Source organism: Athene cunicularia (assembly GCF_003259725.1).
Source record: "Athene cunicularia isolate RWA chromosome 2 unlocalized genomic scaffold, athCun1 chr2_part1, whole genome shotgun sequence".
In the NCBI taxonomy this organism is placed as follows: Eukaryota; Metazoa; Chordata; class Aves; order Strigiformes; family Strigidae; genus Athene; species Athene cunicularia.
This window is the reverse complement of record NW_020799095.1, coordinates 118,225,084-118,247,623: the sequence shown is the minus strand read 5'-3', so window position 1 is coordinate 118,247,623 and position 22,540 is coordinate 118,225,084. Positions and strand designations below refer to the sequence as shown.

At 37.3% G+C, this 22,540-nt stretch overlaps 1 protein-coding gene across 9 annotated transcripts in view; it reads left to right on the top strand.

Annotated features, from left to right (window-relative positions):
- NCOA2 (nuclear receptor coactivator 2) overlaps window positions 1-22,540 on the top strand; it is a 187,879-nt gene that overhangs the window by 120,903 nt on the left and 44,436 nt on the right. For all 9 annotated transcript variants that reach the window (XM_026841596.1, XM_026841600.1, XM_026841599.1 and 6 more), the window contains 5 exons: window positions 11,370-11,473; window positions 16,382-16,559; window positions 17,959-18,144; window positions 19,033-19,134; window positions 19,247-19,387. In XM_026841596.1, coding sequence (XP_026697397.1) covers window positions 11,370-11,473; window positions 16,382-16,559; window positions 17,959-18,144; window positions 19,033-19,134; window positions 19,247-19,387 — 711 coding nt within the window. The remainder of the gene's footprint in view (window positions 1-11,369; window positions 11,474-16,381; window positions 16,560-17,958; window positions 18,145-19,032; window positions 19,135-19,246; window positions 19,388-22,540) is intronic.

Below are 22,540 nucleotides of genomic sequence, written 5' to 3'. Positions count from 1 at the left end.
TTGTTCAGCCTGGAGGAGAAAAGACTCCTGGGAGACCTTATAGCAGCCTTCTAGTATTCACATGTACTGCATTACAGGAAGAATGGAGAGGAATTCTTTATCAGAGAGTGTAGTGATAGGATGAGGGATAGAGGTTTTAAACTGAGAGAGGGTAGATTGAGATTAGGTGTAAGGAAGAAATTATTTACTATGAAGGTGATAAGACACTGGCACAGGTTGCCCAGGGAAGCTGTGGATGCCCCCTCCCTGGCCAGGCTGCATGTGGCTTTGAGCAACCTGGTCTAGTGTAAGATGTCCCCTGCCCATGGCAGGGGGGGTGACACTAGATGATCTTTAAGATCCCTTCCAACCCAAACCATTCTATGATTCTATAATGCCTAGTTAATTAAGTTGTAAGTATGGTTCAGTCTATTGAAGGGAACCCATTTGTACCTACCAATTCTGTTACCAGTCATTTTAAAATGTGACAGAACAAATTCATGTAATTGAGATTAAAAGTGACTTTGTCTGGATGTAAATCTTAGCAACAAGATATGCCAAACTTTTCTAGGGTAATGAAAAAAGATCTTTTATTTTCAGAGAACATCTTAAACAATAAGTGTTAATAGTCTTTACCATTCTTCCAGCAGTCATGCTGTATTGTACCTGAAGTAGCCACTTCTGAAATATGTGAAATTAATCTTAAACACAGTTTCAATAAAGATTTGGATTTTTAAAATTCCTTTAAGTAACTAACATGCAGAAGTAAACAGGTTCTTTTAGGAAGCTTTTGTTTTTCCTTCTGCTTTCCTTGCAGTAATAGGAACATTTCTGTTTCTAAATTGACTTAAATGTTTGGCTGTGGCCTGTGATGGTGGGTTAGAAAGAAAGAACAGGGGCCCCAGCTTCTATTTCTGAACACTGGGCTATTATAGGAAGAAAACTTTACTTGTCCTTAATGATTTAGAGCTTTTTCGTAAAAGATTTATCTACTCTAATCAGAACTATTAGAAACAGTAGGAGCCCTGATATTCATGTTAGCATGGACACATTAAATTAAACTTGTTTCTGTTCTTCCTTAGCTGTCTTCAATTATCTGTGCTCCATTTTGGCCTATGCTGTATTATGGAAACTTTTTTCTTTCACGGGCTCATAGGGAGCCTGTGATACATCATATTTCTTTTTGGTGTGCCATATTAGGTCTCTTGAAAACTTTTGCAGTTGTTGATGGCAATTTATAAAAGCAAAAAGATCTCTGCCTGTTGTTGTGAATGATCTGGTGTGTCACAAAGATTTATCATCAGCATCCTAAAATAAGGAGAAGATATTTTGTAATCATGGCGATGTGGTATTCGAAGAACAGGAGTCATCTGTTTCCTTTTAACAGTTGGTTGAGTACGTAAGAGTAAGGCTTCAAGAAATGGTGTCTGGCTAGATTAATATTCCTTTCCAGTATGTTATTTTGGCCTAAGTTTTGGAAACCTTTAAGTTTAATTAGCTTGGCAATTGCATTTGCAGATTTTAGTCTAAAGAGTGTTAACCCTTGTATCTTTATTTTCAAAATCTTACCTGTGTTTTTATGCATCAAAGAACAAACTGGAGAACTGTTAACTTTTGTGAAAACAATACATTATTTCTGAGACAGTAATGGAGCCCTGTTTTGAACAAAATTATCTGATCCTGCCATGTTTCTTGTCTTTGAAAACATCAGCTCAGCCAAAATGTTAAAGAACATTAGACTCCCATCATTTAGACATTCATATTAATACTGTTATTAGAGATGAATTATCAAAACAAGATGAGGTTACTCATTAAGTAAATATCTGACACTTATAAAATTGTAAAGGCCAAAAAATACAGTAAAATTTTCTGTCCTAATTCAGTACATACCAAAGAAAATAATTACTTTGTTAAACTGAGTGATGCCAAATATTTATATCTAATATTTCAGTGCAGAGGTCAGTTAGCTTGGCTCTTTCTTTTGAAATTCAGCCATATCAATGTAACAGTTTTTAGGTCAGTGCTGATGGGTGCATGGTGTTTGTTATCATGTACAGTTGAGTAGTTTACGTGAGTGCTTTGAAGTCATCTAAATACCAACGGAGGCAGAACTGTTTCATGGATATGTGTTTGTGTGTACAGCTACAGATAAATATATTTGAATCTGCTTATGTGATTCCAGAATAGAATAACAAATGACTTATTAAATTGAGGGTATTTTTGGGTAAGGCATGGACAGCCAATGTACTTAATCTACTATTTGTACTCCTTTGTTTTCTAAGTACTGTATTTTAGGCACTTATTCTAAATTACACCACAACCAGTCAGAGGTGTGGGAAGTGTAAATGCAAAAAAAATCCCCAAACCCCCAGCATTTAAAAAAGCATTTTAAACCATTGAAAATTATAAATTCTCAACACCATCCCGGATTTTGGCCTTTTGATAAGGAGGTCTCCTGGGCAGGCACCACCTTCAACATTTAATTTATTTATGCTCTGGTATACCTGGAAATATAAGTGTTAGTGGTCTTTTTGGAGGTAAGGGAAAGACTATAGCTTAAAAATACAGGAATATATACATACATATTCAATTTGTCAGTTAGTAAGTTAAGCACACCCTTTCATTTTATATAAAAGCGTATGTTGAATGTACGCAAATATTTTGATAAGCTAAGACCTGTCCTAAAATTCTGCAGGAATAGAACTACACCCAGTTTTATTCCTTTCCACTTTTTTTTTTTAAACTTAGTGGAAAAGGTCAGTGTTGCAGCATGTCCAGGGGTTCAGCAGGTGATGGTCATAATGGAAGCTTAATTCCACATTCAAGAGATGAAAACCAACTTTCTACTCACGATGTGGTGGTTTGATGTTTAAACTGAGGCATGGGGTGAGAAATAGTTTCTGGATCCAGGGTTGCTTTTAGTCTTAGTTTAGATTGCACTTAAATGATAGGATGACAGTTGTTCTGTGTCTTTACTGATAAATAAAAACACTGAAAATAATCTCAGCAGGGAAATTATTTTACTTGATGTGTTGCCTTATATTTTTATTGCATGCTGAGGGATGCATCAAGCCGTTGAGGATTTGGGGTCCCAGATAGGACACTTTATTCTTCAGTTAAGCAGCAGCAAATGGGTTGTAATTCTGGGTTTTACTTTGGTCCCCAGTCCTTAATTTACCAGAAACTAGTGACCGCCTGAGATAATTTCAGGTGTGAATAATCTCTGCCACTGCATTAAGCAGATAAATCTGGAAATAATAGGTACATATTTCTGCAAATAATTCTATTTCTGTAAATAACATTGTCATTTTTAGTTGCTGCTGTTAAATCCAAGAGTTAGGAATCTTCAGAGAAGCTATTTAAGCATATTTATAGAGGCTGAGACACAACCTCTGTGCTCTGAATGGGGCTGTGTGCCAGGAGCACGGCACTGTGATACCCCAGCTCATAGGTCTTGGAGCCAACTGGCTCCCGGGGCAACGGGAGGAAGGAAGGGGCACTTCCACTGCTGCCGCCTGCCCTCTTCCTCACTTCCAAGAAGTATACCCTTGAGTTTTATAATACTGAGACAAAAAAGGGATCGTAGATGTGATGACAGAAAAGATGGGCAAAATGAGAATGGGGAAGAGAAGAAACCAAGGAAGATGTAGTAAATGCATATTAAGTTATTTAACAAAAAATACATTCAGACATACCAAGCTCCTTTCTGTCCACCATCTAAATATTATTCTTGGTGAGTTGAATTTCATTATTTTTGTCTTTGTTCCAGTTTAACTGAGCTGGGGGCAATTATTTCTCAGGCAGTATTTCTTACAGAAGTTGTACTGGGTGACAAAAGTGCTGACTTGTACAAAAAAGAATGATGGAGAAATGTCAAAATTATTAAGATAAATTAAACTAGTATTAATTTTATGTATTATTACTTCCATTTGTTGCTATACCTAAATCCATCATGTGTTTTCAGTGCTTGTTTTACTTTCAGTGTCCATGAAAATTTTATATGCTGGCTACTGTTACTGAATTTTCTAAGAGCGGGCATTGCTCAAAGCTTGAAAAGCTCCATGAAAGCTTACCTGTATATGATGTTTTTGTGAGAATGTAAAGCTTTTTGTCTTACTGATGCTTCTTTGCAGTGGGAAGGTGGGGCAGGTATGTGTGGGATGGGAGAGCAGCTGTGCCAATTAGAAGTTGAAAACACTGCGAAGAAGAAATTGTGATGTTGTAAGTGCTATTACTCCTGAGCAAATAATTGAGCTTACAGCTTTCCAAGGGCTTTTAGCTTAAGCCCTGGGGTCATTTGCTGTTTAAGTGTGCTTCCCCCAGCAGTGGTAAATATGAAGCGAAACCATGTGATGAGTGGAGCTGGGGCATGGGGAGGCGCAGGGCGCTACTGGGCTGGCCTGAGCTGGGCTGGACAGGCAAGCAGGCAGGTGGGCACGCAGCCCCTTTCCAACCAAAGGGGATACAAGCTGTGCTAACAAGAGGGACGTGTGTTGGGGAGGTGGGCAAAACTGTGCTCTTAGATTGCTCATAGTGAATAAACGTGCTGAAAAAAAGTGCAGCTGTGCTTTTTTAATATGCACTGCAGGAGATTTCAGCAGCCTGATGATATATCGTGCATTAATGTTGAAAAGATAAACACATTTGGAGAGCACAGGAAGGCCTTGTGTTTTTATGTTAGCAGAATGCTTCCTAATGAATAAGAACGTGCTGCTGGCTTCACAGAGCCATATGGCAGCTTTTCTAATTTTAGTTTGGTGCAGATGCATAATTCTCCCTTGTTTTACCTCCTAAAACCTTCCTGAGATGTGGCATAGTTTTTCCTGTAAGACTTGATCTATAGTTTCTGGGGAAAAAGATGTATTTGAGACTAATAGCTTCTTTGCTCTGGACAGATGTATGCTGCATGATGAAAGAGCAACCTCACTACATTATCACTTCCCTAAAATAGTAGCTAACTTTATTCACAGGGATAGGATAAGCTGGTCTTAAAATTGATTGATGAAATAGTTGCTGTTTCTTGGGCACTGGTCTTTTGAAAAATTGCTTGCTTTCATGGAGAAAAAACAACTTGTGTCGAGGCAATGGAAGCTGGCTAAGAACCGTGCATGTGGATATCAAGTTCCATGCGAGCTATGGATCACAGTGCTTTGAATTACGCAGCTACAAGGCAGAGCTGCTTTCCTTGTGGCTAACCAAGCATCAAAATAACTTACACGTTCTTCACTGCTTTGCTTCATCATGTGTAGTGATCCAAAACTACTCACATTACCAAATACAAGCTTGCTTTCTTGTTGTTTTTCTGTTTTTTTTATTCAAGTTGATCCATTTGAAGGTAACTTTTGTATAGCCTTATTCATGTTAAAAACCTCCTGTCTGTTGCCACAGCCAATATCATTACTTAGCAAGTCATATACAGATGTTATTAAATCTAATACTTAAAACTGTAATGTCAACTAAAATTTAGCAGTTTGCTAAGTATACTTTCTATTATGTATTAACATTAGTTTTTAATATTGTTATCTACCTTTATCTTTGGCCAGTTACATACTTTCACTGTTTCCTACATTGTTTGTTTGGATTTTATTTTTGCACGGCTATTCAGGAGAGATCAAAAGGACCACACAGGGTAAACTTACTCACAAATATGAATGAGGCAAGATAAAAGTAGTTGGCTAATGCATATGAAATCGAGAAGATAAGTTGTTTTCAAGACAGTTGCAGTGTAAAATTTAATTGCATGTTTAAACATTATATAGCATTTACAATCACTTTCAAGTGATGTTGCTGTTACTGTTATAAGGATCTTTCTTGATTCATGTGATTTTTCTAATTGCAGCCTTCTAGTATCCTTTATAATAAATCTATTTGCTTATATTTTTAACCTATTACTACATAAATGAGGGTATATATTTTGAGAAGGGTTTCACAATAGCTATTTCAAAAAATTATGAAGAACAGGAATTATATGGGGCAAGTCCTGTTTTAAACAGGATGTAATAATAAATTTGATTCTGCCTGTTACAGTGGGTTTTTTCTTGATGTTTTTCCTCAGCAGTTTGTAGAGCATGGGTGCTGCCCTGTCCAGGGTTTCACCAGCATCTCTTTTTTGCTCCTCTTGTTCTAAGAAGAACCTTAAGTGTTTCTGCTATGAAAAATAAACTAAATGTTTGGTGATGCAAATTTTTGCTTTCAGATTATGCTTCATCTTTTTGCAGTCCCTACAGAGGCTATGGCTTTGCTTTACTTTGGAAGGGGGAAATATTTCTGTAGCTGGTTTCATTAAGGAAGTTGGAGTAGAGCTTAAATACAAAGAGAGCTTTTTGGGTGGTTCAGCTGGTCCTGCCTGCCCACCTGTAGGAAGGGAGGGTTTGAAACACAACCAAGAGAAGGCGATGCCAGTCAGTAGCACTTCTGAGTCTGCTGTCAGAAATCCAGAGAGAACCAACGTAGCTGGAGTTGGAAGGATGGAAAACCAGGAAGGCTTACTGAGTTAAAATGTAGCAGGAGACTTCAAACTATTGCTTTTGGCTTCTTTTACTCTGACTTACAAATTTCTAATGTGATTTCACAAAGGTTTGCTTTCAGAATCTGGAATGAGTTTCAAATAAAGCTCGAGGCTTTCCCACTGATAAATTTGACAGAAAATATTTGTGAGGGCTTTTTTTCCCCCTCTTATTTCTTCTCTATATTAACATAGAAAAGTAAATACAGTTTACGATCACTAGTAAGATGCCTAGTTGAAAATACTAATATGTATTTTATTATATTACTGCTTATACAATTGTGAACATACCCACTGTTTAAATTACACACATCACTAAAATGCTACATGATTGAATGTATATATTCTTTGTAGTATCTCTCTCATGAGTACTTCTATTTTAAATTTTTTTTCTCTCTCTAGGCTAAACTTAATTGAGCAGAGCTAATAATTATTTCATGTGCATGAAGTTTATTCTGCTGTAATTTAGATAAAATATGCTTGATCCCTGGTAGCCATATTCATAAGGATGGGACCAGTTTCTAATTTACTGTTCCCTTTCTAGTGGAGAATTCCCTGTGTGGAGGTGAAGCCATGGGAAGTCCCCTTCTACCCCGCTCACTTCCTCCAATGGCACAAGGCTATATTTCTCTTTCCATACTAAACCTCCGCTCTGCTTTAGCCACTGTGCCCATCAGATGCCTGGTAACACTTTCCTGGTGTTTTACATTTGAACAGGGGCATCACTGTTCTAGGAGGCAGCATCACTGGAAGGTGCGAGATCAGGGAACCAGCTCCTGCTCTCCATTTTTAGTGGCCGCAGTGGAAAAAATCTAGTGGCTGTGGTTAGTCACAGGGTAATACCAGCAATTCCCGTGGGGCTGGAAAAAAGGCTTCTGAGAGGCTGTGCAAGGTTGGGCCTCTGCAGCTATTTTCCTAACCCCCAACATTCAAAAATCATTAATCTAGTGTAGAAATAATAAACTCTCTGTGCATTTGATTTATTTGTAGGGCCCCCAGTGAATCTATAAAAGATAGAAGTAAAGAAAGGAAAAGTAAACTTCACATTTTGGTTCCACTACTTAACACCAGAAGCTGTAACTGTTAAGAAAAACAAAAAATACTGACTTGTGATAAATGCATGAGTGTTGCTGGCACTAGGAGTTTGTGTACCAGTTGGTTTTTTCCAACCTTCCTGCAACAAATTTTTGTTCCCAATTAGCCCCATGTGTTGTATCACTGAACAAAAGATTCACATTTCAAGACATTCACCATGCCTGACTGTCAAATTGACACTGCTGACAGGGTTTGCACTCTTCCTGTATGTGCTGATCCAGTCTTCACGAGGGGCTTTGTAGTTCAGTCACAAAAATGGATAATTTAATGCATAGTTGAACATTCTCTGTAGCTGTAGTTTGTAACGTTGACATAAGTTGCTGCTGGTCCTACTCAGAGGCTGTCTGAGGCCATGGTTTCCTATACAATGCCACTTAAATATATAGTAATATGTGGCCTGAATGTGTAGCCTTTTCTAAGTTCTCCAGCCACTTAAATTCTTACACAATTAAGTTACAAATCCAATTATGATGTCTATGATTTTGGAGCAGTTATGATTTATAAAGCTTTTCAGAATGCCTAAACAAACATCATGCATAGTGTAGCGCATAGTGTCACCATCACTGGGAGATGCTGGTAGGTAACAGTTCTAAGTAGCATTTTCATATTTTCTCCATTCATTGCACTTTTCCAGTTGAGCAAGCTGTTTTGCCAGTTACCAGGCCTAGCATAAAGGACACAGCCAGCATAAAGATGAACCAATAACCAAATTGTATTTGATACAAAAGGGTCAGTACATGGGTGAGTGCTGGGGGTACAAACAAGTCAGATTATACATAATTGGCATCAATCTCACTGACCCCAACAACAACACCACACAACCAACAATGGGTGGAATAAATGGTGAAATGCAGTCTCTCATAGAGGGGACGGGAGACAACCGAGTCAACAAGCCAAACACATAAGACCAAGGAAACCACATACTGGATCTGTACACAGCCCGTGTTTACAAGAGCCAGACCTGACTGGAGCCCAGTCCCAGGGAGGCAGGAGGTCCTTCCCCAACAGGGAACTCTGCACAGGGCATCCACCTCACAGACAGACACTGCCCCCACCTGCAAGGGGTCCCAGCTTTTATCCCTCAGTGGGACACCTGACCTTTGTTTACTTAATGCAGACACCTGGGGCTCATTTACCCAATGGCTCTCCCTGCAAGTCCGGCACCACCCTGGAGGGAAGCTTAAAGGTAAACTCACCCCCCCTTTGTGAAGGGCTGTTGGAATCACCCATATGTCAACCTTAATTTGGGGCTTGGGGTTGAAACCCCAGCATTTCACAAGCATGGTGTATATTGATCCCACAAAGGTGTTGGGCCCTCTCTGGAAAAGGGTGTCTAAGAGAAAAGAAAATGGAGAGGTTGAATGGTTGTGAGGGACAGCCGATGATGGAATGGAAGCGGTCAGGGGTCAAAAGGTTGAAATGGAGAAACGGGGAACCGATGGAAAGCAGCCACTGTCAGGGACTGAATGTGAGGCTTGAGAGGTCCTTGGTCTGACCTGGTATTGCAGCTTCTGTGTTTATATAGTTAAAATAATTAAATTATAGGAATTAAAAACTCTCTCCTTTTTCTTTGTATGAAACCTCACCTGTGTGCATAAAGGATAACAGTTATTTTTATAGATATGTTATTGGTGGTTTGTATGAACTCCATGGTTGTAAGAGTGAAAAAAATATTCAGCAAATATTTTGTATTGTGTGAAATATAATCAGTAAAATTAGTCTTTGTAAATAGGTGAAATAAGGAAACACCGTGTAACGAATGTACTTGCACCTCATTGCTGGACCATATCTGTAGCCCCTCCATTTCTAGCACATAGAGAACAATCCCATGTTCTCCGATACTCAAGATGGTATTAGTGGTTGAAGGAGTGAGATGAAAGCAGGAAGCTGGTATCTGTATCCATTATAATATTTTGCAGTGTGAGATCAGGGTTCACTTTGTGCTACCAGGAACAGATGGAAAACGAATATCACCAACTTTATTAAAAGCTCAAGCCTATTTTTAGAATTCTTTCTCAATTTTTAGAAAATATTTTCAGTATTGTTTCATCATATGGTGCCAGCTCTACTGTATTGTAGTATGGGAAGGACTGTGCAATTTTTTTCCATTACACCTAATCTCTGCTTTTTACCGAAAGAAAATAAAATAAAAGTAAAAAAACCCCACTGCACTCCTCAGTCCAAAACAGAAATACTAATTTGTGTCCTGGTGAGTTTAAGTGGCAGGGGAAGAGTCATTTTTTTTTCTAGTGTATTTATTTCTATCAGATTATGATAATCAAAGCAATTTAAAATTATTCAATTAGTTGAAAAAGTCCATCTTCAGAACAATTTTGTTTCATCAATGGCGTTATATTGCGTATGAACATACCCTGAGATGACAGCTAAGATTTTTGTGACTGTTTTTTCATGAAAGCAAGAAAAAGTAGAAATCTAGGATGAGACAGCCTGAGTGACCAAAGCCTTATTGCCAGCAGGTGATTGCTGATGGGAGAGCACCCAGGGGTTCTCAGAAGCTGTTCCTTTACTGTATGTTTAAGCAGCTTATATTCACGCTGACCTTATAACCTCTGCCAAGGAAAGAGTTCAGAGGAACTTTGGCTGCAGTATTTGCAGATCTACAGATAGTGGAAAAAACTGTACATTTGGATACATTTCAATTTGTATGACTGATGTTTTAATTTTCACTAAGGGTGATCTTCCAAAGACCCTTTGCTCTATCCACACGCGGTACTTTAAGTAATTCCTGCAGTGAATCCTCTTCTGGTTTATTGCTGTGGAAGGCATAAATGCTTGTTATCGTAATTTCAGTGTGCTTTCATGTTTATTAAAACAACTTATTGCCTAATATTAAAAATTAAAATATTTAATTATTTTTAATATTCTAGATAGCTGTATAGCCCTACCTTCTACATAATTGCTTGGAAAATAATAAAAGAATGTTTTGAGAATAGAACTAGCAACAAAAAAAATTACTTGTCTCGTTAACTTAGAACGTGGAATATGTATTTCATATAGTGTTTTTATTACTTTTATTACTTCTTCCTTAAGCACCAATATAATTCTTGGAATAGAAAAATTAATGCAGTCCATTACTTGATAGGGAATAAAAGCCCTCTTGATTTGAAAGTTCCAGTATGTGTTTGGAGTTGGATATGATCTATGATACTGTACATAACATCTAGTAATATGTGGGATTATGGTCCAGAAACCTTAAAGCATTATTTTCTTGCCTGTAATTTTCAAATATATCACTTGAAATCGTATGTAGTTTTAATACCATGTTGGTAAATAAGGCAGTATGAAAATTATGTGATAGTAAAAATATGGGTGGAGGCATGGGAACAGAAATGAGACTGCTGTTTCTCAGTACTGAAACAGTAGATTGCAGACTTACGTTTTTCCTTCTAAATGCAGCGATCGTGGAAAAGTTGTGCAGCTGTGAGTCGTTGTGCAGATCAGTCTTTTAATACACCTTGATCTTGGCTTTTGCTCGTTGCACCGTCATAAGGAGCCCTTGTCTTTGTCCAGTGTTACATTTTGTAGTTTATTAAAATGTCTAGCAGAGAAACAGCAGAAATTATTTATTTTGTGTCATAAAACTTCAAAACTGAGAAGCAAATACAGTAGTTATGCTTCTGTTGAATGATTATGGGTGACTATTTAATCTCATTTTCAAAACTGTTGTACTGTAACAGTTTCATAGCTAGTCTCAATACTCTGTGGGCTCTTACTGTATCACTTCGAGAGCACTGCTCTGTCATTTAACACGTAGTTTTCTTTATTGCAGAAAAAGCAGCAGCAGCTAATGAAGATGAAGTGCAGAAAGCAGATGTATCATCTACAGGTCAGAGTGTCATCGACAAGGATGCACTTGGACCAATGATGCTTGAGGTGAAGAACACAAATTTCCTTTATTTAAGCCAGTTCTGTTCCCCCTAGGCTGAAAAGCAGTGTAATGAAATGAAAAAGTGCAGTCAGAGGTCACTGCAAAAAGAATGGTCAAGAGAGACAAGCCATCCTGGCTACTTAGGTTTATGTCATTTAAGAGCAGGCAGCATATTTCTATTTGATTCAGTGATGAAACTCTCTTTAACTTGGGGTGGGGAGAGGCAGAGAAAGAAATAATTCTGCTGCTTTGTAACGTGGGCAACTTGAGGGGCTTCAGTTAGTAACAAGTCTTGGGTATCTGCTTGTGCAAGTTTTATTTGTTCTAAACCACAACAGATTTGGAAGACCTGTTGTACCTAAACATTGGCTTACAGACACAGTGCTAAACACATGAATAATACTTCCTCTAAAATTGCATGTTACTGCTATATTGTTTTAATGATTTATCATTTCAGCACTTACAGCATGACTTTTCCTTCTAGAATATGAAAGTAATCTAGGAGAGCTTTTCAAGACAGTTTGTTTCAGTTTGTTCAGTTAAGATTTCTGCCTGATTTTGCTGTTATTTTGATACCACAAAAGACTGCATGGCTAAAATCTAGCTTATAAATGTATTAACAGTAGTGTTGGGTAGGTACGTTATCTGGGGTTCTAATGTTGTATGCTACTGTCCTTTGGCATTACTGCTTTATCTGCTTAAGCTCACTTGCAAACTGTTTATTCCTGTTCTGACTGTGGACTTTATCTGTAAGGAAAAATAAATGTTACTTTAGATAAAACCAAACACAAACTCTGAATCAAGCTAAAGGAACCAGCTTTGGCAGGAGCATAACTACTCTGTCTTTTCTGAATGTTTCAGGAATAAGATGCACACTGTAACAGTTTTAAGTATTTGCATTATTTTTCATGATTTGTTAGATGAAGACATAGTTTTCTGTCCTACATATGAAATAAAGGCTCCAAAATCACAGTACTAAATATAAGGAAGATTAGACAGGTTGGAGCGAAAACGTTCTCTTTGAAAAGTGGGGGTAACAAATTAATTGATTTAATAATTATTATATGTGCTTACTGAATTGAGTGGTGTTGGTTTTGCTATCAAGCAAGGTTAAACATTCATCTCTTACATTGTTATGTTAAAGTTTATCTTTATTTTCCTATTAATTTAATTGTAAGGACCTGTTTTAATCACAGGGAAAATAAGGATAAGATGATTTTTTTTTTTCCCTGGCTTATCTTGCATGATTGGCTGTTGCAGCAAACATGACATGTAAAATCACCCTTCTGTTCCGTTATTCCATTTAATTTAGTTTTCCTTCGCAGTAAAACCATTGCATATTAACAATGAAAGATTGTGGAACTAAATTAATAAACTGTGGTCCTTTTTCACCAAGACACTTAAAAGGACTGAAAGTTGTTATAGGTTTGCTGTGGAAAGACTACAGATCTTTCTTTGTGTCTTTATCTCCTTAAGAAAATGCAATTAAGTTATTTTATCTTTACAGAACCCCTTTATACAAACTCTTTAAAAAGCCACCCTTTTCCATTGCCAAATAATAATAAAAATGGTAGAGCTGATGAACAGTTTATTAGTTGATCTTATTTAGAAATATAACTGTCTGTTTTTATTAAAGAATAAAACTGAAGAATCCTCAAAGTAGTGAGTCTTTCCAACTGAAGAAAGTGAGTAAAATTCATCATGCAGCTGCCTCTGAGGAATATTTTAACATATTTCTTGGTTAAAACATAAAGAAGATAGGAAGAGAGGATGAAAAAATAGTCAAGAGAGAGCTGACAGGATCTCAAAGAACACAAATGTATTTTCCATTTCAGTATATCATCTAAAATAATATCTGTTCTCTTGTTTTCTCTTCCAGCACTTTGTCCATTATTTGTCCCCCATTGTCCCAGTAGCTCTGAAGAAAAGTTGTTTATTGTGGTGGCATACATCTGGGGACAGAATTAAGAAATTACTACAAAAGTGGAAGCTTCTAAAAGATTTAAGTGGCTTGGTGTATTAACTTGCTCCAAAGCCTGGTGCTGCTTACCTACAAGATTATTTTATTAACAGAATAGAAAGAAATAGGCCCTGTGTTAGTCTAGGCTTAGATGACGCCTTCTGTGGTAAACCCAAGAAGCAGCTGTGAGGAAGCAGCACAGAGAACTTCCTTGCCAAAGAGGTTGCCATAGTTGGAAATAGTAGAGAAAACCAAAGATTATTGTGGGATGCCAGTAATCTCTTCATAATCTCTTGCTTGCCATCTCTGCCTTGGAAAGTTTTCTTCTTAGGACTCTGATAAACATCTGCTGTGACTTTGGCTTTGCAGTCCCTTTGAATTGATGTAAGTGTGGACCACTGCCAAGCAGAATGGTTCAGCCAAACCCACAACCTTCTGCCAGCTCTAAACACCATGTTGTTCCATGGTGGGCTAGTTCAGGGGACTGATGTGGCTAGCGTTTTTGTTTTTTTTCTTGCATTAGTTTTCAGCCAACTCGGTTCTCTTGTCCAGCTCTTCATATCATCAGACAGTACAGGGAGTCATCATGATACAGAAAGGACTAAACCAAGGAGGCCATGCTTACATTGGCTTCAAGCAGTAGTGAAGTGCAGTCTAAGATATTAATGCATAGCAGAGATGCTGATAGAAAATTGTATTAGGGCCTCAATTAATTAAATCTTGTAAATCATTGTTAGTTAAACTAGTCAGCAGGAAAATGTCATGAATGGTACAAAAGCACGTGGAAAGGAGAGAGCTCTCCAAAGAATATGAATTAACAGGAGGAACCAAGAATGATCAGAAACAAAAAGAAGGCAATGATAAGAAACAATTAGAGACTAGAATTTGTAAGAACTAACAGGAGAAAAAAAGACCCAGTTTATCTTAATTTAGAAGCAGTCCAGAAAATTATATACTTGTACATTTATTTGTAGATTTTATTATTTTGTAATTTAAAAATGGAACAAACAAATCATTTGGCAACCATTGGCTCAGCCACTCTGCTTGTGTGTTGTGCTTTCACTATCCCTCCCTTTTTCACTGTCCCTCCCCTTTAGCAGTATCATTAACTAACTTATTCTGGAAAGGACCTCTGGAGTTTGTGGAGTCCCACCTCCCACCGCGAGCAGGTCTGACTAGAGCAGGTAGTTCAGGTCCAAGTCCAGCCAAGATTTGAATCTCTGGGAAAGGAGATTTCAAAGCCTCTTTGGGCAACCTCTTCCCATACCCGACCACCTTCATGGTGAATTTTTTTTTTCTTGTATCTCCATGAAGATTCCTCTGTCTCATCCTTCCCTTGTGAACCTCTGAATACAGCCTGGCTCTGTCTTCTCTTTAGCCTTCTGCTAAGTGACTGAAGACAGAAATAAGACCTCTCCTTAGCCTTCTCGTCTGTACTGTCTGGATTTGCTAACTGCTCAGTAGTGTACAATGTTTTTAATATGTATTTGTAGCCTGAGGACTTAAGAAATGCCTGCTAAGACCAACACGCAAGTTGTACAGTATGCAAGTTTGGTCATACCAAAAATGCCACATGCCTGTATACGCTTGTTTTGGCAGCTCCTCCTTGTTAGATAGTTTTGCAGTGAGCTGAGTTCAGGCGTAGTATGGGTCCACTCACTTTTAATTAACCCATGATGAATCATAGGTTGCCTGTTTTCCTGACTTGTTTCTGTCCCTGGAGATGCAATAACGAACAACTGCTCCAGTGATTTCCCACCAGTCTTTAGAGAGGTGAATAAATCAGGCAAAGCTGCAGAAGTCTGTATGGGTTGATTGTTAATTGAATTGAATACTTAGACCAAAAGCTTTGGTACCACAAGTTTAAATGTATCGCACTTTATCTGCTCATATGACTAGAGGAATGTATTCCGAAATACTTCTACATCCACAATCATGTTTGCATCTTAAGGAAAAGAAAGTTGGCATGAGAAGTTCTTACTGATACTCAAATTTTTACTTTATCCTCATCAAGTGGAAGTGATACAGTATTTGGCTTAGGCTTTAGATAACATGCAGCAGATATCTTGGAAAGAATGCTACAGCTAGGTTTTCACCATCACAGGAGATAAGTGGGGAAGCCAATCAGCAGAAATTACTAATGTAGACACTTCCTCACAGAAACTTTAAGTCCTTTGAAGTACCATGGAGCTGAGTTGAAGAGGTGAAAGTCTGGTTCCTGTTCCCTGGATCATGTGTGGACTGAATTAAACTGGTGTCAAATAAAAAATATGAAAGCAGTCCTGGGAGTAGGGACTAAAGCTGCCCCTTCCTCACTGCTCACTGCCTGCTCTCTGCTCCCTTTGCCCTTTTCTGCTTTTAATCCCTCGTGTTCCTGGCTGCATGGGGCCTTGCTTCTATGAAGATGCACTGCTGGGGATAGGGAGAGAGCCTTTCTCTTTCTTTTCTGCCAGGGTTTTCCTTGCCTTGTGCCAGCACATCTTGTGATGTTTTCCTGGGATCAGTCTCCCTGTGCTGCACAGAGGAGTGAACAGGCTCTGGGTTTAGCAGAACCAGCTTCTGGTCCAGGTTTCTTACTTCACAGGCAGGCAGATAGGTAGCAATCTCTTACCTTTTTTTTTTTTTTTTTTTGTTTGTTTGTTTGTTTGTTTGGGGCAGGGGATTTGGTTTGTTTTCATATGTGGGTTTCATTATTTTGCAAGGTGTGCACCCTTGTGCTTTTACACTGGTTGGATATAAGTAAGATTAGATGCTCAATCTGAAATGTGTCCTTTGCTATTACAGACAAGAATATAAGAACTGAGATGGATGCAGAAAGATTCAGCTATGTCTTCTGAAGGGAATATTTATTTTCTGGGTATCTTGTTGTTAATCTGATTGTTTGGTATTGTGTTTCTCTCTCTTTCTCTCTTTTTCTCTTTTCTCTCTCTCTGCTTTTTTTCCCCCTCTTTAGGCCCTAGATGGGTTCTTCTTTGTAGTGAACCCAGAAGGTAATGTTGTGTTTGTTTCTGAGAATGTGACACAGTACCTAAGGTACAACCAAGAAGAGCTGATGAACACAAGCATATATAGCATCCTGCATGTAGGGGACCACAATGAATTTGTCAAAATCCTGCTGCCAAAATCTTTAGGTATATATATTTTCCTCATATCATACCATTACTTATTTAACTTCAGTTTCATAAATCAGCGTTTCAATAACTTAAGTTAATGTCCTTCCACTACTTACAGTTTCATCATATACACTCTATTTATTTTTAATGTATATATAGGCTGTATAAATGATTAATATTATTCTCAGAAGCATCCTTCACTCTTTTCAGATTCTTCTTTTTTAAAATTACTCTTAGTAACTCATGTTAGCGGATATTTTTAATGAATCTCCAGAGTGAATCACTAAAAGACAGCATTAGCTATGTGAACTCTCTGTTAGTTCTCTGTCTAGGCTGGTTATTCTAAGAATGGCCCAAGAAAGGGGGAATATAAAAGAAAAATCAGAAAACTCCTTATGCTGGAATTTTTATTTCAGCATTTTTAGTCTCACCAGTATTTACCTTATTTTTCAAAACCTCTTTTTTGTTAGTTGTAGACATTTTTGGATTTATATTAATACTGCGTTGAATGTCATTAGTTTTTGGAGGAGGTGAAAAGAAAAAGTCAATACTGGGCACCTCATTTACTCACAGCAGTCTAAAAAAGTATTATGTAATTCACTTTGGCATTTTATTACTTTACTTATAAACCCCTGAAGGATCAAAAATGTAAATGGCTAAACTCCATAAATTACTGCCTTTATTACATTTTATGACTGAAGAGGGCAAGTGAAGAGTATTTTAAATATGACCCTGATATTTCCTTATGTAGTGTTATATTAATTCACTCTGACTATGTCCAGTACCTATATTTGTGCACCTCAAGAATTTTGTTTCCTTTTTTACTTAAGCACTGTGTTAGCCTTTAGTTTTTGTTTATCACTGCACCCAGGACATTCTCATCTCTTCAGTCTTTGCTGTTGTAGCTGAGACTGTGTGTTTCAATATATTCCTGATTTTATTGCTTCCTATTTTTTATAAATGCATATTAGTTTCTTTTCTTTCTATTTCTAATTTGGACACAGATAATTATATAATGCTGCCATCTCTTTTGTATTAATCACTTCTAAATTCACTGGACAGATCCTACATACTGCCTTATTTCTTCCAGGCACATAAATCTACTCAGTAGGCTTTTCACTGTACTGTGTAACTTTTACATGCACCAATATTTAGACTTTTGTCCTGCTTTTTTACTATGTTGTAAGTCACTTTAAAAAAACATGACAGATGAACAAATTAGCAGTGCTCTTAAAATCTGATAATTTTATAAATTACTTTGTTATGTGCTGGTTTGGGCTCTAATATTAAAAATAGATTGTTGCTGTTAAATGAGCTTGTTTCCCGACCAGTCTGCACCTTGATTAATTTCCTGTGGATAAGCAGCAGAAATGACTGCTACCAGATTTATCTCACTATATGATCTTTGCTTTGCTAGTGAACGGGGGATCTTGGTCTGGTGACACTCCTAGGCGTAATAGCCATACATTTAATTGTCGGATGCTGGTAAAACCTCTTGCTGATTCTGAAGAAGGCCATGATAACCAGGAAGCACATCAGAAATACGAAACTATGCAGTGCTTTGCTGTTTCTCAACCAAATTCCTTCAAGGAGGATGGTGAAGGTAATTGCCACTTTCTATTTGTGTTAGTATTTTCTCTTTCCATGCTGTTGTGGGTTGACAGTTCCAATGCAGTTGATTGTGAGGTAATGTTGATAAAGTGGCTTCTAAATTCTGAAAAATTTAAAAATTGTAAGATTTTTCCTTTTTCATTTAACTGTAGAAGTGTACTTTCATCTTGGATTATGAGCATACACACTTGCAGGCATCTATTTATTACACCAATATAGTTGAAATTGAGAGAAGCTGTTTACCTTAAAGAGATATCCTAGTTTTATATTACTTCACGTGTAAGAAGAATGTAGCTGGCTGGGAGGAAAGTTTCAATGGGCAATCTTCTGAGTTCTTAGAATTTGAAGACAAGTGTGGTTCACCATTTCCTTTGCCATTTACTACTTCAGCAGGTAAACTTACCCGTATTTTAAATATTCAGATAAGTAAAAATGGCTTGTTATGAAGCTGCTTTCTCAGGGTCAGCAAACATTTGGGGCATGTTTAAGAAATGTGGTTTAGAAGGTATGAAATGGTAAGTGGTGAAGAAATGTGATCTCCGTGCATGCAGTATATTTTTTTATCGTTTATCTCCTGAGTGGTTGAGCTGCTACAGGTATATGCATAAACATGTGCCAATAATTATGGTCTGTGGTAGAGTCCTTGATAAATTTTCTTCTGTAAAAAAGAAAACAAACCCATCTCTCCTGTGTTGTTTAGTGTTGGAAGAAATAATGAAGATGTAAAACTACTGAGTTCTATCTGTCCTTTTATTGGTACAAAATCTATTCTTTTGGTGCAAAAAGATTTAAAGACCTTTTTAAAAATATTTCTGAATTCTTTGTGGAAGAAAAATCTTTCACTTCCGTACAAATTACTCAGGTAACATTTTTCTTTAAGATTTGCAGTCTTGCTTGATTTGTGTTGCAAGAAGAGCTCCAATGAAGGAAAGACCACTTCTTCCTTCATCAGAGAGCTTTACTACTCGCCAGGATCTACAAGGTATTGTGAAATAGGAAGGTTTGGTTTTGGCTGGGTTTTTTTGTTGTTTTTTTTTTTTTTTTCCCCCTCTCTGAGGGGAAATTGCTGTAACAAACGTTTTATCTAATATCAGGCAAAATAACTTCACTGGACACAAGTACCATGCGAGCAGCTATGAAACCTGGCTGGGAGGATTTGGTGAGAAGATGCATTCAAAGGTTCCATTCGCAGCACGAGGGAGAAATATCTTTTGCCAAGAGGCATCACCAGGAAGGTTAGGTTTCATATTTTTAGCACTTTCTATATTTAAACTGTTTGTCATTTGTAGCTCTTGGTTGTGTTCTCTTTGTTATGTTTACATGGAACAATCAAGGGCCACTGACAGTCCCTTTTTCAAGCTGCTTTGCCTGACACACTGATGACTCGCTCTAGAGAGGTTTTGCAACTTTCTCCCTGTTTGTTTTAGCCTGCTTGTTATAACTGTGCAGTATTGGAGAGTGTTATAAATTTTCAGATTGTCACAATTATTTTAGAAAGAAAGATCCTTGCATGTTGCCCAACAAAACGTTCACTACCTACTATTCTTTAAAACCTCAGCTCACACATTGCAGTTCATTGACCTGTATTCCTTTTCTCTACAAAAAATGGGCTTTTGCTGTCACATTTCCTGTGAAAAACACTTAGTGTGATTTATCAAAGATGCAGAACTTGTACTATCTGGAAACTTACCAGCTAGATACGCTACAACAATGTAAGTGTTATAGGATACACCACAAGCACATCTATTCAGTCAAGATTATGGTAGGCAAGATGTAGGAGAGTACTGCACTGTGAAATGTTCCCCATGAAGTTTCTGTGGTAGTGATTGGGTGGGAATTTTACTTTTCATCAGACCCTGATACTAATAATTCTAGTGACACAAATCCAAATTACTAAAAACAAATAACACTTTATAGTCCACAAGAAAGTCCTTTCAAAACCAATGGGGAATAACTGGAACATTTCCAGTGCAGGAGCATCGTTCTTTTGGGTTCATGTTTGTAGAACAGGGTTTACAGCTGGCCTGTAACAAATAGTTGCCATGGTCATTAAACAACTGGCATGCTGTCTTGAAAACTGAATTGTAAATGGAATCTCAAATTATTCCACCAAATACACACACACACACACACACACACACACACATAAAATTTAGTCATGTGGCATTTGTTAAATATTCTTTAATACTTTAATATGTTCTGCTTTCATGAAACCTTCAGGCTTCATTCTGGGAATGTGGGAACACTGAAATACTGTGATATTTTAGATAAGAGCTTTTGGGGAATATACAGTAGGAGTGCTAAAAGTTCACAGCCTCATGCTGTGATTTTGGACTGAACTGAAGATAGTGTGCAATTAAAGTTACAGCAGAGGTTGAGAGAGCAGCGTATGGTAAGGACCTGTCTGTCCCAAAGGCGATTTAGAAGTTTCTGTTACGACATCCAGCCACTTATTACTTTAGGCCTCTTCAAATGATTCCTGACCAAATTAGCAGCTCCAGTGCCGAGGTTTGAGTGGGTCCTCTCAAAGCTATCTCTGAAGTGATAAAAATACACGTTTTGGAGTTTGCACAGTATCATTTCACAGGAGAGGCTTAGGGTCATCATATAAACTGTAGAATTAGTCTAAATGAGGGGGCTGCTCGTGCAAGTGAAGAGAGGGAGTGATAAGAGGAGGAGGAAAAACCTCTGGAATTGCTTTGCTGCAAAGGATCCAGCACTAGAGAGGAATAATGGCTGAAATGTTTCTTTTCCCTGCCCTGCAGCGTGGAGGGGAAGAACAAGGCATATCTTGGGCAGTATCATCTTTTCACTTGAGTGAGGAACTCCTTGCATTTTTTAAGTCATCATGGTTTGAGAACAGAAGCAAAGAAAGTAATGGTCTCCTGTATGTAATTAAGTGTTAGTGTGGAAAAAACAAAACAAAACAAAAAACCAGCATTAGCTTGATAAACAACAAAACTCACAAAGCTTTCAAATTAACTCTCAGTATAAAGTGCAAAATATATGGTAAGTTTTTATTGGCCACAGTCAGAAAAATAGCATTTCCTCAAGAGGAATACGGAAACATTCTTGTTTGCTTAAAGAATTAGTTTGGAAAATGATTTAAGTAGAGATTTCACTTGTATCCTGTTGGCATTGAGTACTGGAATTTCCTGATGTGGTATATGCTAAAGTTAAGAGCTTTAGACCTTCTGGTGCCCAAAGGTTAAACTGAAACAATGACATACCTAACAGTGAAATTTTGCTTTGTATTGTTTCACAGTTGTAGGGTTTTGTTTTTCTTTATGTTTTACTCTGAAAACCCCCTTCTGATTGTTTAAATTGTGCTTCCTGTTTTCTCACTGTCTAAATAATACTTTAAAACCTTGCAGAACAATATATAACGGTGGGGGGGACAGGGAAGGAAAGCAATCGTAACCAGTCCTGCAAGGCTGAAAAGCTAGTAACTCTGTAGTGGAGACTATTTAATAAAACCACACTTGGAAAACCATGTCATTTCATTACAACAGGAAATACTAAAAGACAAAAAAAAAAAAAAAAAAAGAGAGAGAGAGAAAGAAAGAAAACCAAAATCACATAAAATGTATATGTATGAAAAAATAGGAATTTAGAAGTATTTGTACTACTTCATTCCTATTTTTTCCCTAAACAATTATATGAAAATTCTGAAGTTAAGTATTTCCTTCCTGCAGTATCTGCAGTCCTAATCCTACAGCTTTTAGGCTAGGAATTGAAAATGGTTAGACTTATTTCATTGATAGCAAAGAGTGAACAGCAGAATAAATGGTTGGAAGTTTTATTTTCCATAACATGATTTTCATTTTTAATTAAAGAAATGTCACAGAGGTCTTCAAAAGTTAGGGAACTGAGTTTGTTAAAGTTCAAATTTACACTAAAAATTTAAGGGCTTCAGAATATGTGCAGTGAAGTAAACCCCAAACCTGAAATGCAGTCATATTTAAGACTGGAGAAGGATAGCACAGCCCCAGTTTTGTTTTAGGTAATTGTATTTGTAATTTGTTTGAGCTGTATATTTTTGTATTTGCTCTTTAAAAAGTAATAATTTCTTGTTCCAGTTCTTCTTATTCCTAATTGTTCTCATGTAAGAGATTTATGTACTTTTTAAATTAAAGTAGTGAGAGTAACTCTTACGAGATAATTTAAGAAGGCAATAAGGAGGAAAAGATACAGGCTAATGGAAACAGATGATCTAGAAGCTAAAGGCATTTATATTAATCATCGTGATGTAGGTGATACAGATGAAAAAATGTATGAGGACCAAAAGGAGTTAGACATGTATTTAACAAAGAGTGAAATAGATATTGAGGACTTCTTTGTCCACTTCTGAAATACTCTGTCCTGTTATTGCTGTCACTCCTCATAGG